General features: G+C 39.4%; 1 protein-coding gene across 1 annotated transcript in view; it reads left to right on the forward strand.

The window, feature by feature from the left end:
- The window catches only part of USP31 (ubiquitin specific peptidase 31), a 117794-nt gene extending 102203 nt beyond the window's left edge, over positions 1 to 15591 (forward strand). Inside the window, exons 14-16 of the mRNA XM_058286281.2 lie at positions 3426 to 3584; positions 5145 to 5297; positions 7350 to 15591. Of these exons, the coding sequence (XP_058142264.1) occupies positions 3426 to 3584; positions 5145 to 5297; positions 7350 to 8917 (1880 nt within the window). The 3' untranslated portion in view covers positions 8918 to 15591. The remainder of the gene's footprint in view (positions 1 to 3425; positions 3585 to 5144; positions 5298 to 7349) is intronic.
- The last annotated feature ends 392 nt before the right edge of the window (positions 15592 to 15983 follow it).

Consider the following 15983-nt stretch of genomic DNA (forward strand, 5'->3'; position numbering starts at 1 on the left):
ATTTCCTTGAGACCAAGACTCAGAAATAGAATCGTTGTGTCAAGGCCATGTGTGAACAATGTGGAGGCCTGGCAGAGTTTTGGGCTCCTTGCTTGGACTCTGTATGTGAGAGGTGATATGAGGGTAATACTCTTAGTTTGGTTATCTGTGTGGGTGGGTCAAGGACTTGGACTTCTGAATTTTTCACACCAATGTCATCTGGCTTGTATATTTCACTGCTCAAGGACTTTCTTCATTAATTCGTTGCCTTCTTCAACAAGACTCCCTAGGGTGCTAGTGCTGACCATTGATTCATATACAGATAGTGGGAAGGTAGAGGAAGGCTGTGCTCTGTCAGTTGGTATTTTAAATCTCTGAGGCTCATTCCATAGCAGTTAGCCCTAAACCTTCTTCCATATCAATAAGGTAAAGGAGTATGTGGGCCCACCCTAGCCCTTGCACACTTATCTTTCAACCTGTTCTTTGCTCATTTCTTTTCCCCCCTCAGGAGGGCAGGGAGTAGGGGAAGATAACTGGGTGCAATACTCTTTTATTCTTGAAACTCTTTTAGTTCAAGTTCTTTAAATATTTAGATGCTGCAAGTATCAATTGTGAGGAAATGATCCCAACTCTGAGTGTAACTCATAATGGAATGGCTTGGATTGCCTCTACTTGCCCTAGGAATCCCTTTCAAGGAGAGAAAGATGATTTAAAAGTTCAAAAGATACTCTGAATTCATAGAAGCCAAAAGTTGGTATTAATTAAATGTTTAAATATATTTTATTTTGTATTTTGGTGTAAAACCAAATTTAAATTATAATCCTATATACTATGTCTTGCATATTTTATATGTATATTTTCTTAGGGCCCCTCATATAATGTGTTTCAACATGGCTCTTTGCTTTTGTGGCATTACTAGTCTTTATACTAAGTTCTTTATACTGAGTCATAGCATTTTACACTCTTGAATGCTTAGAATTGAAAGGGACTTAGAGATCACTTAATTTCACTAATTACCTGGTTTAGTAACTCCTTTATCAGCAGCCCTGATTGCTGTTCATCTCCCCTCAGCTTTAGTAAAGAATGCATCTACCATTTAAAATACTTTCTCTGGAAAATGTGGACTGATTTGTTATGCAAGACATTCTATGAAATGTCTAACAACATTTCTATGAAAAATAGGATGGTGCTAGATTGTAGCATATGTCATGTTTCTCTTTATATAGAACAAAGTTTGGAAAATGCCTGAAACCTCAAGGAGTTTGGGTTAGGAGCCAGAAACATCCTCTTGGTTCTGTGGCCTTAGGCAAGTGTCCTTCCTCTAACTTGGTTACCATCTTAGTGGACCAGAATTGCCCAAGCCTCTCTCTCGGGCCTCCTACCCAGGAGCTGCTCGGATTCTCTTGCATTATTTCCCCTTTCCCATGCTCAGGTGATAACCTGTAATTTCTGGTTATAAAATGTTAGGGTCTTAGTTTAGAGAACATTTTAAATGCCCTCAACATTATTGAATTAAATACATCCTGCTTTTAAGTTTTTTCTTGGAATGCTTATTTTAATATGTTCTTTTATTTTACACTAGTCCTAGCTGTAATTACTTAGTGTGTATTCATCCAGCTTGTACACGGGTTCTACAACAATGTGACAAAGAATTCTTTTGTTTTTCTTTTTTAAAAACATTTCCAGTCCATCATGAACTGGTACTTTTGTAAAAAAAAAAATATATGGTTAAATTATCATGGCAGTATCAGATTGCTATAAAAATTTCTAAATGCCTACTGTTTTGGTACTTAACTTTTTTTGGACCAATAATCAATTTGCAGACTGACACTCTGTGTACTGCAGTTTGAATAGCACTGGTCTAGAAAACACTTCAGAAAATAAGTTTTAGGAAGAAAAGCAAGTAGAATTATTTTATAAATATATCATTTACCCATCAATGAGCTACTGTGCCGCCTAGTTTCCATACTCTGAGAATTCTGAAGAGAAACAGGTTGGAAGTAGTAGAGTTACTCTGCCACCTTCCCTTGGGCATGTTGTTCCTCATAGAACCATCCCTACTCAGCACACCAGAGTAGCAATCACCTTACCAGCCGGGCCATTTATACCTCAAGCATGACACCACTGACCAAAAAGTTCTGTTTTTTTCGTTCATTTGTTACTTCTATTTCCATTTCTCTTCCCTTTTGGTTATAGTGAATCCATAGCTGCAAATGAATTCCTTCCCTGCAGTCATAGAGTCTTGTTCTTCTCTTCTTATTTTTGGGTGCCTGAGTTCTAACCCTTCTTCGCCTGGGTCCTTTTCATCTTTCGAGGTCCCGTACTTGCAGAGTGGTGGTGGCCTACTGAGGGAGACTTGCTTGGTGCCTCTTAGGATCTTACATGCCCTGCCTGCCCCTGTGGCCAAACTTGAGTCTATGTCAGCATTCGGCTGAATACTCCAACACTAATTTATTCTAACCCCATTAAGTGGGTATTTTTAAGAAGTGTGATGATAGCGTATCTTTTTGTCTCAAGCTTATAACACTTTATATCCTTACAAGATGACTCAGCCTCATGAACACTAAATTTCTGTCTGTTCTTGCTGGTACTTGAATGCTCTTTATTTCTATTTTAGGCTTAGAATTTGAACAGGAGAGAAGGCTTTGTGTGTTCATGAGCTCAAGTGTCCTCAATTTGCCTGGGGACCTTTTGCGGGACATTGTTAGTATTAGCCCCCTGAGGGAGGCAGAGTAGTGCCAGGGTTTAAGTGCAAACTCAGGGATTAGGTAAGTCTGGAATGAACAGGACTTTGCCCTTTACCAACTGCATGACTTTGAGCAGGCTATTTCATTTTGAGCCATAATGGAGTCATAGTAAAGCAAATCTCATAGGAGTAAATGAGGTACTTAGCACACAGTAAGTGCTACACAAATATTTGCTATGGCTATTAGTAATATCATTTCTATTTGTATTACTTTCCATCTTTAACAAACACTAAAATGTTACGTGTTTTAAGTCAGGGTTTCTCAGTTTTGATGGGATAGTCCTTTGTTGTGGGGGCTGCCCTGTGCATTGTATGATGTTTAGCAGCATCCCTGGCCTCTTCCCTCTAAATGCTAGTAGCAGTTGCCCCACTTGTGACAATCAAAAATGTTTCCACTCATTGCCACATGTTCCCTGGGGGAACTTTGTTGAGAATCCCTGGTGTAAATCAAGTAAAATGTATTTTCTGAGATGAAATAGAATTTCATATATTTGGAATAATTTGGAATTTCTCAAAACATCTTGCTTGAGTGTGACATGGAATTTGGCTTTTTTTTTTTTTTTTAACCATTATATGTTACTACTTGCAGCCTTAGGAAGTTCTTAGATTAAGCATATGAACCAGAAAGCTGGTGTCTGTATGGTTAAAGTAGATGACAGTACAGCCACACCTGGTACTGATGACAGGCTCTTTTTGGCAGCATACTGTAAGAACTCTGTGGATGGTCTCTGGTACTGCTTTGATGACAGTGATGTGCAGCAGTTGTCAGAAGATGAGGTCTGCACACAGACGGCATACATCTTGTTCTACCAGAGGCGGACGGCTATACCTTCATGGTCTGCAAACAGCTCAGTGGCAGGTAAGGCCCACTCTATTCCTGCCAGCTTTTTCTACAACAGAAGTCTATAATTAATGGTCCAGAGAACCATCCAGAAGGATATGATATGATAGATTCTGTAAGTCTAATGTGATTAATTCTCACATTTACATTTAATTCGGATAACAAAATGCTCACAGTCAAGGAAATGGGGGTTGACATGTGAGAGCAACTGCATTCCAGCTCAGTTCATGTGGAGATGGAAATACAGCATGCATCCAAGGAAGCTCTCAGCAGTTACTTGTGGAATAAGTGAACGAATGAGCTAAAAAGCAGCATGACATACTGCTCTCATAGGAGTGAGTCTAGGGGATTTAGAAGTAGAACTGAGACTTGGTTTTGTCACTCTTTGATTGGGTTGTCTTTAGGCATATCCCATCTGAGCCACATGTTTGTCATCTGAAGTATGGGTGCAATGATAATACCTACCTCATTGGAGTCACTGTATGCATCAAATTAGGTAAATATATGCCAAAATATTCTAGAAAGTGTAAAGCACCATTTTAGAGTTATTTTTTCCAATAAGAAGATTGGCCTATTCTGTTAGGGGAATAATTGATATGAAATGACTTGGGTTTAGCTTGACAGGATCTAGCCCGTTGTGTTTAATAAATATAGGAGCCAATACCCATGCACGATATGGATGCAGCCACATATGATGCAAACAAGGGGATGCATGCTTAATGCAGTGGCTGAGTTTAAGAGAATATAACCGAGGACTGGAACATGATCATCTGTGACCAACTTAGGAAATATTAACCCCTGCTCCTCTTTGAGCTTGTGAGGCTAAGTTTGAAGCAGCTAAAAGGAAGCATCACTCACACAGAGCCACCCCATTGCTAAAGTCAAGTCCCACTTAGTGCACCTGACTCTTTAACTGCTCACTTACTTAACAGAAAGTGGAAACTCCAGTGCTCTTCCACCTTCCCTCAGTGCTTTTCAGAATCTAAGATGTGCTCAGAAACCCTGTTGAGGTGTGCTGAAGATAGCCATGCAGCCTCCTGTACTCAATTTCAAGAGCAGGCTCTGTTGCCCTAATATTACAGAGCATCTGCGAAACAGGCAGAACAGATTGACATATAGCTATATAAATTGTGTGTGTATGTGATATGTTTGTGTATTAATATTGTGAAAATGGTTAACCACAAAACAGTGAGGCTAAGATAAAAATATACTCTCTCTGTCCTTTTCTTCTCTCTTTCTGTTTTGGTAAGAAATATTACTGCAAGTGTTTAGACCAGTGCCTGGCAAGTAGGTGTAAATATTTGTAGGATGGATGAATATATGAATGATTGTCTATATTCTTTGTGAAGACTTGGACAGACTTTGCATTATGAAGTAGTCATCCCCATACTTGAGTTTTGCTACTGTAAACGTCATGTGTACAGGAACCTGTTCTTCTTGCTTTCGTCGTAGCTGGTGATACTTCAGCAAGTGTGATGTGGGATCTGGTAGTTAAAGCTGCCTTTGGTGAGAACATCAGCCTCCCTGGCTGGCCACAGTATTCTGGCCTGATCCCTGTGCCTGCTTTCTTTTCTGCAGGTTCCACAAGTTCATCCCTGTGTGAACACTGGGTGAGCCGGCTCCCCGGGAGCAAGCAAGCCAGCGTGACCTCTGCAGCTTCCTCTAGACGCACCTCCCTGGCCTCACTGTCGGAGTCCATGGAGATGACTGGAGAAAGGAGTGAAGATGATGGTGGGTGTGGGTTCTGGCAACAAATTTCAAAAATGGCAACTCATGGACATAGTACAGGGCCTCTTTTATTTAGGAACTAAATCCTGAGAAGATTGTGGGAGAATTCAAAAGGAATTGTAGGAAGTGTGACTGCTTAGCTGTGGTTATGATCATAATAAGTAACATTTGTAGAAGCAGGGTCTTTGCTTTTTTCTCCAAGACCTAAGACTTCCTTCCACTTCTAAAGTCTAATATGGAGGCTGGAGCTTTTACCCCATATAACAATGTATACATATTTTTTCAAAGTGCATTTTAAAATCCTCCAAATAGTTCTGAATGGCCTCAGAGAGGGTTATTTGATTTGTGCAGGGCCTGTGATGAGAAGTCACAGAGATCCCAGACTCTTTGTCCAACATGCTTCTTACCTTCCCACCACACTGTTGCCCATAGAGGAATTTGTGGCATGTTCTTTTCAGTACAGAAGCACAAACAAAAACTGTTGTCTCTGCATAAAGGTAGTTTTTTTGATTTCTGAAGATTGTCACAATATAAAAACTTGGAAAATCTAAAAATTGAACTCTGTTTTTTTTCCCCCCTTCACTTACCACTCAAGCAACATTAATAGGCAGACAGACCTTGGTTCTAACGGGGACCCAGGTGGTATGGGAAGTATCAGCCAGCCAGAGTACTGAGAGTTGGAAGGAGGAGAGAGTGAACTCAGTTTCTATAATGAGGATGGTGACTCATCTTCCAGCAAGTCTCATTCTGCAGCCAGCATTTCAATCACTATAATCTGTTTCTTGTGATGATGGATAATTCTGAGAAAATGAAATGGAGGAAAAATTGCAGGAGGTGGGAAGAAGAATGGTAGACTAGGGGACTTTCATTATACTCTAGGTTTGCCACCTCTTCTGCTTGTTTGTTTATTTGTAAAATAAGAATATTGGACCATAATTGCTAATGTCCTTCCTAGCTCTTGACATTCTATGAAAAATTACTAGTGAATCTTTGTTTGGGTAGAAGTTACTTTCAAGGCAGCATTTAAACTTAGAATCGCAGTAGTTTTAATAATAAGCCTCTGTGGTTTGCCCCTACTCTGTTTTTTCAACAGTGTAGTTGATGAAATCAATATTCTTTTAAGAATATCGTGTAGTAGTGGTGTGTGGTGTCCATAGAACAAGGCCTATCCCTTAGGATCTTATATATCCAGAGTTTTGTATTTACCACAGTTACAGTATCAAATGTGTATAGAATTTCATTTTTAATATTTCTTTTGAAACTTTTAAGTCACTCAGGATTGGAATGTAGTATCTAAGTCTCTAGTTTTTTCCACTGATCCACTTTAATAATCTACAATAACAGGCTAACCTACGTGTGATAGAAAGTGGGGGTCAAGGGATTGTGAGTTCTGACATCAATTCTGCCTCTATTTGTATTTAATCCTGGGCAAGACACTTCACTTCTGTGAGCCCCAGATAGATGAAGCAGCAGAATCAGCAGCTCACATTTATTGAACATCTGTGGAGTGCCAAGTGTTCTGATGGGCATAGGACTGCTACAATTTTATTTATTTCTCACAGTAGCCCTATGAGTTAGACTGGGGTCAGATAGCCCACAGGCAGATTTGGTATGCTTTCTTTTCTTTTTTTTTTTTTTTTGTAAATCAAGTTTTATTGGAACATAGCCATGCTCATTTGTTTATGTGTCATCTATGGCTGCATTTGTGCTTTGATGGCAGAGTTGAGTAGTAGTTGGCCTGAAAATCCTGAAGTATTTACTGTCTGGGTCTTTACAGGAAAAGTTTGCTGACTGCTGATAGAGAGCAAGAAGGTAAGGTAAAGGGACTAGTTTGCTAACCTCTGAGTTAGACTATCCTTGTTTAATAGATGAGGGAACTGGGACTCAGAAAAGTTATGGTCATATGGCTGGTTCACTAAGAACCCAGACATATTGACTTCACAGGTCATGCTTCCCCATTCTATGAGGCTTGTCTTCCTCCAGCTTCATTATCTTAAGATGTGACTAGAACTTTTTTGTTTGTTTGATTAATGGTGTTCTCTTTGCTATGTTCAGGAGGCTTCTCAACACGGCCATTCGTGAGAAGTGTCCAGCGCCAAAGCTTGTCATCCAGATCATCTGTCACCAGCCCCTTGGCTGTCAATGAAAATTGCATCAGACCTTCTTGGTCCCTTTCTGCTAAGCTGCAGATGCGTTCCAATTCCCCTTCCCGATTCTCAGGGGACTCTCCAATTCACACATCTGCTTCCACCTTGGAGAAGATTGGGGAGGCGGTGGATGACAAGGTCTCCATCTCTTGCTTTGGTAGCTTGAGGAACCTTGCTAGTAGTTACCAGGAACCAAGCGATAGTCACAGTCAACGTGAGCACAAGACTTTGGGTCGAGCCCCTCTTGCTGTCATGGAAGGTGTGTTCAGAGATGAATCAGACACTCGCAAATTGAAATCCAGTCTTGTAGACATCCAGAGCAAAAACTTAGCACAAGGGGATCGTTTGCCCCCCATTTCTGATCCATTTGATAACAATAACCAGATTGCTTATGTGGATCAGAGTGATTCTGTAGACAGCTCTCCAGTCAAAGAGGTGAAACCTCCGAGCCTCGCAGGCTCACTTGCAAAGAAACCAGAGAGCACAACCAAGAGATCTCCAAGCTCCAAAGGCACTTCTGAGCCAGATAAAAGCTTGCGGAAGGGGAGATCAGTCTTGGCAAGCCAGGAATCATCTCTTTCAAGTACATCCCCTTCTTCTCCTGTTTCTGTCAAAGTTTCTTTAAAGCCCTCCCGCTCCCGAAGTAAAGCAGACTCTTCTTCCAGGGCCAGTAGACGTCATTCATCCCCAGCCCCTGCCCAACCCAAAAAGGAGTCATCACCTAAATCCCAGGACCTTACGTCATCTCCTTCACCACAGAAGCAGAAGCCCACTTCTTCTCTTGCTTACACAGCTTCCTCCACATCTGCCAAAAAAGCCCCAGGGGCCACAAGGGGGCCCTTTCCTCCTGGGAAGAGCAGGACTTCGGACAGAAGCCTAAGTAGGGAGGGCTCCAGACAAAGCCTGGGTTCTGACAGAACCAGTGTCACCTCCATCTCCAAACCCAACTCCCCTCGGGTGGGTCAGGGCAGAGTTGGGGAGACCAAAGGGGATGGAAAGCATGTCAGGAGCTCTTCCATGGCCAGTCTGCGGTCCCCTAACACAGGTGTGAAGTCTGGTCTAAAGAGGGACAGCAAGTCTGAGGACAAGGGACTGTCCTTCTTCAAATCAGCCTTGAGACAGAAGGAAACTCGGCGGTCAACAGATCTTGGCAAGACAACCTTGCTCTCCAAAAAGGCAGGCGGGAGTTCTGTCAAGTTGGTCTGTAAGGGTGCGGTGGATGATAAGTCAGAGAAAGGCCACCAGCCTCCAGGTTCCCAGCCGCCAAATCCAAATGCAATTGGAAAAGAGCAGCTTATTTCCAAGGATCCTGCTTCTGCTAAACATTCCCTTTTGTCTGCTCATAGATCCAAGTCATCCCAGCTAGATTCTGGAGTTCCCTCATCTCCTGGTGGCAGGCAGTCTGCTGAGAAATCCTCAAAAAAGTTATCTTCTAGCATGCAAACTTCTGCACGGCCTTCTCAAAAACCTCAGTGATACTTCTGCAATCCAAGTGATTTATCTGTAAAGATGTTTATTTATTTAGAATCCCTCCCCCTCTCACCAAAGCCCTCTCTGCTTTCGTTTTGTATTTTTTGGGTCATGTGCCTGATGTGTGCACACGCACGTGCGTGTGTGTAAGTGTGTGTGTGAAGAGAATTCAATTGCAAATTGTTAAAATGCGTCGCCTTATTCTGCCATTGAACCAAATAACAGCCATAGGCAAAGTATTGATACCAAGCTAACTGGAATAACTGTAGATGATTCCCTGGACAGTCCCTTTAATAATTGTACATATTTCTTTCTAGAGAACTCTAATGACTTTTGTCGGACACTAGGGTTTTGAAACCTGTGATCCAGTCACGCTATCATTAGTGTGGTCTGTAGGAGGATGACTTCTTTGATTTGGGTCTCATCTGGGCAGGATTTGTCCTCATTGTGGATTGTCTTGTGGTACCGGGAGCTCTAAAAACTGTGACATTAACAATGAAACAATGGAAAACTGTTGCTTTCTGCACTTTTGCCCCATCTGCCAGTCTTTGTAAAGGGCAATATTTTAACACTAATGTTTCTCAGGTATATACTCAGCTAGTCTAGGATGGATGTGCATCAGTGAATGGGTTAAAGAGGAGGGTGACATGATGTATGGGTTACTGTGTCATTTCTCCTACTGCCACAGATAGAAGATTCTAGAGGTAGGAATGAATTGTTTACCTAGGTTCACATCTGCAAAGATGTGTGTGCTGTAAGCTGTCTTGACATTCAGGAGATGTCTCGGAGGTGGCAAATTGGATAGCCAGAAAACCAGTCACTAGTGGTTAAGTTTTTTTCCCTTTTAAATTTGCTAGCCAAGGCCATTGGGGTTTTGAAATGTGGTAGAGTAGTTGACATCTTTAAAAGACTCCTGGAAAAAAAATGGATTCTAAACTGGATGCATGCATCTCTGCACCATTTTCCTTTTCTGGTATTGCTTTTTGACATGTTAACAGTTGAAAACTCCATGCTGCCCTGTGTTTGCATGCTTATGTTTCCTTGTCTTATAACTTGAAGAAAGAAGTTGCCTAATGCCTAAGTCTTTAATGGTATGTTGAAGCAATTTGTGACAAAGTATTACACGTCCACCTCTGAGTCTACCTTTTAGTCTTAGGACTGTTTCTAATAACTCATTCATTTCTTCTTTGTAATTCATTTATTTCTTCTTTGTGCTGAAGATTTAGTCTTGTAATCCAGAACTCACAAGCAGAATTGGAGTATGTTCCATCTCTGGCAGGATCAGTGCATATTGTGTATCTTACTTAGGAAAAAAAACTCACAAAAATTTCACACCCAAAAGAGATACGTGGTTTTTCAGGCTTTTTGGTGGTATCCTGATAATGGTTTCCTGGTCAGTTTTTAGTTTTATTTTATTTTTAATCTTAAAGAGAGTCAGGGCCCTAATTCTCCTTGAATAGCACTTGTTATTTTGCCAAGAAACACATCAGGCTAAGCCTGAGTTTGTTCAGATATTCGAGTTTTTGTGTTTTTGTTTGTTTTTTCCAGACATAGACTCCTCACCTTCTTCCTGAACTCTTGGTATACAGATCCATTTATAATTTTCCTTTTCAGTATTGCTGTGGATGAAGTAACTGGAACATATATCTACATGCATAGCTGTGAATTCTGCACTGCCTTTTTTTTCTTTTCCTTTTTTATTCCATAGACACTTCTTCAGAAATATTCCCTGTTGGTGACATTATTTTGCTGTTGATTACAGCATTATGTTAAGGGTAGTGGAATTTCAGACCCTTGCAAGATTTAAGAATATTCAGCCTTGTGAAAAGTTACCCTAGTGTTTGAGGTAGTTGTTTACCATGAGCCTTTTGCCCATTGCACTCTGTCCTTACATACCACATCTCTGGATTTCCTTGTGTTATTGTGCAGACTTTTGAGGGATCCCACAGCAGCAGGCTCTCCTCTGCTCTGGTGCGACTCCTAGATGACTGCCTTCGACATTATTGCTTCCAAGAGCACATTGGCAGCCCAATCCATGTTTAGCCCCTGCTAGTTTTCCTGTGTCACTTTTATTTCCTGAAAAAGATGTACTACATATGGGAATTGGCAATATCAGGAATTGAATGCTTGTCTAATTTAAATCTGTCATCTTTCTATAGGTAGATCTCATTTGAAATCTCTCGAGTCTCTGAAGCAGCCCTAGAAATATAGTTTGATTAGACAAAGGGTTTTAATAACACATTTTTTTAAACTATAATAGTTAAACATTAATAGAAACTAATTTAATTTTCACAGTAGTAAATATTAATTTTTATTCTCTAGGAATGGATTTTTCCATTATGTCTAATGTATTAAAAAAAAGAGTCTCCACAGATCCATTTACTTTTCCATGGGATCTCAGAAATAAAATTTCCGTTTCTGTTAACTGTCTATGGAATTAGTCCTTGTGTCAGATTTAATTAAATACAAAAAAAAATCAAGAGTTATTACAGCATTGTTTAGGCATCTTTAGGTTATTATATTTCTGTGGCTAATAAAACAATGAACATTTCATTGTCTCTAACTGCAAGGTACAGCTTTCAGCCACAGAAGAGGAGATGCTCTTTAAGATGGGAAGTGTCTTGGAAAATTGTTGGTTTAGTTCACTTCCTTGGTAGGGATTAGGGATTTGGTGCTTGTGTTTTGTTATTGTTGTTTTCCCAATGATACTTGGCACAGCAAGCAGGTATGTTTTGCTAAGGATGGTAGGCCTGCATTTATGGTTGACCTCTAGGTGGGCCTGGTTAGAGCAATTATTTCCTGGTGGGCAAAAAATAACCACCAATAGTAATGTTGTATGTAGTAATTGTATTTGCTTTAATTTTTAAAAAATGTTTTATTTCTCTTCTTATAGACATGCAGAGTACACTGAGGCCATACCATTCCTTAAGACAGCCGTACACCTTGCCTTTGTCTTTATGTAAGGTGGAAAGAAACACAGAGAAACCATTAAGCTCACATCATCTTAGATCATCTTCCACCCCTTTTGTATTTTCTCTTCCTAAAAGCAGCCAGACTGAAAGTAAGTAAGAATATGCTAGACCAATAGTATTTGTGTTATACCATAAAATATTGCAGTTATTTCTGAGGCTGCCTTAAATGCTTCTTTGATCATTCTTTCATCATTTATTCATTCCGCAAACATTCATTGAGGGCCTACTTTGTTTATAAAGGTGAGCTGAAAGCTTCAGGAATTTGCTATAGCTGAGGAGAACTGGAAACACAATTTACCAGGGGATGCGGATGATGTCCTAAGTGGAATGACAGTCCTGAACAAAATGATCAGAGAGATTCTTGTGAATCAGCTAAGGCTTATGGTCCTCTTGAGCAAGTCTGTTCTGTCCTGGGAACCGAAAGTAACTATCTTTACCTTTGGACACATTTTACTCTTAACATTTACTTTTTTAGACTGAGCTATCTCTACTACTTAGGGATTGAAAATCTGTTAACCAATCTACTTTACGTTGGAATTTGGCCATCTAAATTTGTATGAAATGAAAGTGGGGCTATCAGGGGAGGGGGGCAGATAGAATTGTCAACCCTCTAAAATAACTATCATGGAAAGAAAAAAAGGAACAGTATGTAAAGGCAACGGTAGTGGTGGCAGCCTTTAGGAAAAATGTAGCAGAGAAGAGCTGTGAGCAAAGCTCATTTATTTCTAATAAATGTATTTTTAAAAGTGGATTGATTTAAAAAAAACAAAAAAAAAGTGGATTGACATCTGATGTTATTTTTCATTCTAAGAAATTATTAAACAGTTGAAGATAATTAACCTGTGTAGGTTCTTATAATTATTGGATACAAAGATAAGTGTTTCTGGGTTGGATTTTTGAGATAGTATGAAAATTGTAAGCACAGTTTCAATAAAACATATACTCTGTGAGGCACGTTGAACTTTGTATTATTTGGAATTGAGAAGGACAAAATATGCTGACAAACCAGTGCCTATATCATAAACATAAACACAAAAAATAGCCGTTACTCTGTGGCTGGCTTTGTCTTTTTAATTTCATAAAGAATAGAGTATTGCTAAATTTGATGACATATTTTAGAAGGAAATGCAATGATTTCATTTAAATAAAATTCAGTGTCTCCCACTGTCTTTTGACCAACTTTCAAAGTGTTTGTTTTTGCAGCTGCATTTTGAGCATGACCAGTCATTTTTTGCTCAAGTATTAAAACCAATTTTGCATGGCCTCCATCTAATACAGAAAGCATGTTTTTACTATCTATGCAAGCATCTAATAAAAATACAGACTGCACTAAATGTAAGGCTTTTTTTTAAATGCAACTCTTAGATTATGGAGCTCTATTTTTGAATTTATAATTTTTTAAATGTGGCTTCAGCATCAATATAGAAGAGCACGAATGTGATATCTCAGTTTGCTTTGCACATATTGTTTCTCTTTGTTGTATTTGTTTCTTATCATTGGCAAGATTGTATGTAAAATAATTTGCAAGCAGGAGTAGAATTGCATAAGTGGAACACAAACTGGTTTCTATACTGTATTTAGCCTGAAGCCTTTCCTAAAGTATTTTGTTCTAAAAATAACCTGCCATTTTCTATAGATTTTAATTTTTTATATCTTCTAGGGTTCTATTGTGGTCACAAAGAAAGAATGTGGCTTCTAACCGTGCTAACAATTTTAAAATGCTTTTGTAGACTTAGAGCCGTTTCGGAAAGCTTTGGAGCTTCCCAGCCACTGGTCACAAGAAAACTAAGCCCATGGAATTTATCGTAGTATACACAGTGAGTTAGATTCTAGACTCGTATCCCGTTCATTGAATACCAGTGTTTCCCAATTTGGGGAAGAAGAGACATCTACAGTCAACTGGGGAGGCTTTCTCAAGTCTAACATACTTATCTCTCCCCAAGATTCTGATACGCCTCTTCTGAATGACTTGTCTGAGATTCTAAACTCCAGTGTTCACTAGAATCGTCTGGGGAACTTTTAAACGTACAGTGTCTGGGACCCACTCCTGGCAATTGAGCTAATTAATATAGGGGTAGGGCCCAGGAATGACCGTATATTTAAAATTCCTAGGTGTTTCTAATTTGCAATCAGAGTGAGAACCACTGTGATACGCCATCCCTTTGCTGAGCAATATGGCAAGAATCACTGCCACGTGAAATACTCCTGAGTGAGTCAGGTTCCTCAGTTGTGTTAGAGAGGAAAAGAAAAAATGATCGAGAACCACTGGTAACCTCCTGTTTGAAGTGCGGGGAGGGGTGTCTTTCCTATTAAAGGCCTGATGTGGGGGCTTGGAGCATTTTATGGGTAGCCCAGCACTTGCCAGTCTGGTGGGAATTTGTGGTCTTCATTTCCTGAGACAGGCAAAGTGCCCTGTGAGGTTCCTCTTTTTCTCCAGACCCTCATTCCTGGAGGCCACAGCTGGGCTGAGACCCATGAGGGAGTAGGGAAGTCACTTTGAGTCAGACAATGCCAGAGAATAAACCAGAAAACATTTTTAGCCTTGGAAAACCTGTCTCTGCTTTTGATGGGAGAACGATTGCCTTTTGTAGTAATTATAATAGCATCCCTCAGGCTGCCACTGAACTTCCTGTTTAGCACATTCTCTACTATAGTTCTTACTTATCCAGAAAGTAGTTTCAGGAATTATTTTCAGTTTAAAACTGAGTGTAAAGAGTTTTATTTGGAGTCTTTTTTTTTCTTCGCTACTCTTATTGCTGGGTTTTCATGTAATTTTTAAAAAATCAAATAATACTCATCCAAACATTTTTCAGTGTACGTTGCTTATGGAGGCAAACAAAATTTGGTTTTAATCTCTGGTGAGCTGAACGCACTACAACATCTTCAAAATAATCTGCTGTGCTTCTCAGGTGGTTTCATCCTGTTGAGCATTATGCTTCCTAGAAAAAAAATAATACAATTCACCTGGTGTTTTCAACATTTAAAGGAATAAAGATATAAATAAACAACCTAAGTTAGAAATGCTTCTTTAGAAAGGCCACCCAGAGTAGTGATACCTGTTGTAATAGTGAAAATGCAATATGAAATTTTCCTAGGTGCTATTCTAAATGGTATGGTGTCATTATACCAAATTGGGAAGGCAGTTTCAGTATTTCTGAAGTTGAAATTCTCTTTGTAGGCCTTTCAGATATTTATTTATATTCCCTATAGATTTGCTTACCAACTGTGCCTCTCACCACTGGTTAAAACTGAATTCTAGCCCCATTACAAAAGTTGTTCTTGATCGAACTCTTCAGTTTTTACACTGGAATTTCTATAGTTGTTATAAAAGCTGCATGTCATATCACTGTACACAAAATGCTTTGCTGTTCATGCACCATTGATAGGGATATCTGTATAATTTTCCTCTTTAGTTGTACAGTAAGATGAAAGGCAGACTGTCTTTCCTTGAGGCTGGAAGGAAAGTGTATCATACATTTTAAATTATTTTAGAACAAATGCATGAGATGTGTCACTGATGTCTGTTATTTATTTGTGTGTTTTGTTACTCAAGGTGTATGCACTTTTAATAAGCAGAATTTATATTTTTATGTTTAAAACGTTTTATTTCTGAAACAGCAGTTGATTATATAGTATATAGTTGGAATTAAGAGAAAAGTGGAAAATGTAACAAAATATAATAAATTTATTACATGATGACCTCTTCAAGCCATATTCCTCTTTTCTCCTTGCCAAACAAGATCTTGTTGGTGTTGACTAATATTATATTCATATTGCATTGATCTACACAAAGCACTTCAAAATCTCATTAAGTGCAAAAGCAAATTACAAAAGGATACATTCTTTATATATAAAAGTGTAAAACAAACCACCACATCCATGCTTATTTAATTTTCACAATCAGGGCTTATACTCCCATTTTCCCCATGACAGATCAGAGGCACTTTGTCCTGGGCCATGGAACTAGATGAGAACTCATATTCTGACTTAAGTGCGAAGCATTCTCCACATTTCACATGGTTTCTCTCCTTTACCAAACTCTTATAATGGGAGGAAATAGCAGTCTAAAAGGAACCATTGTTTTCTCACCAGCTTTTTCC

Source organism: Dasypus novemcinctus, chromosome 23, assembly GCF_030445035.2.
Source record: "Dasypus novemcinctus isolate mDasNov1 chromosome 23, mDasNov1.1.hap2, whole genome shotgun sequence".
NCBI classification, from domain to species: domain Eukaryota; kingdom Metazoa; phylum Chordata; class Mammalia; order Cingulata; family Dasypodidae; genus Dasypus; species Dasypus novemcinctus.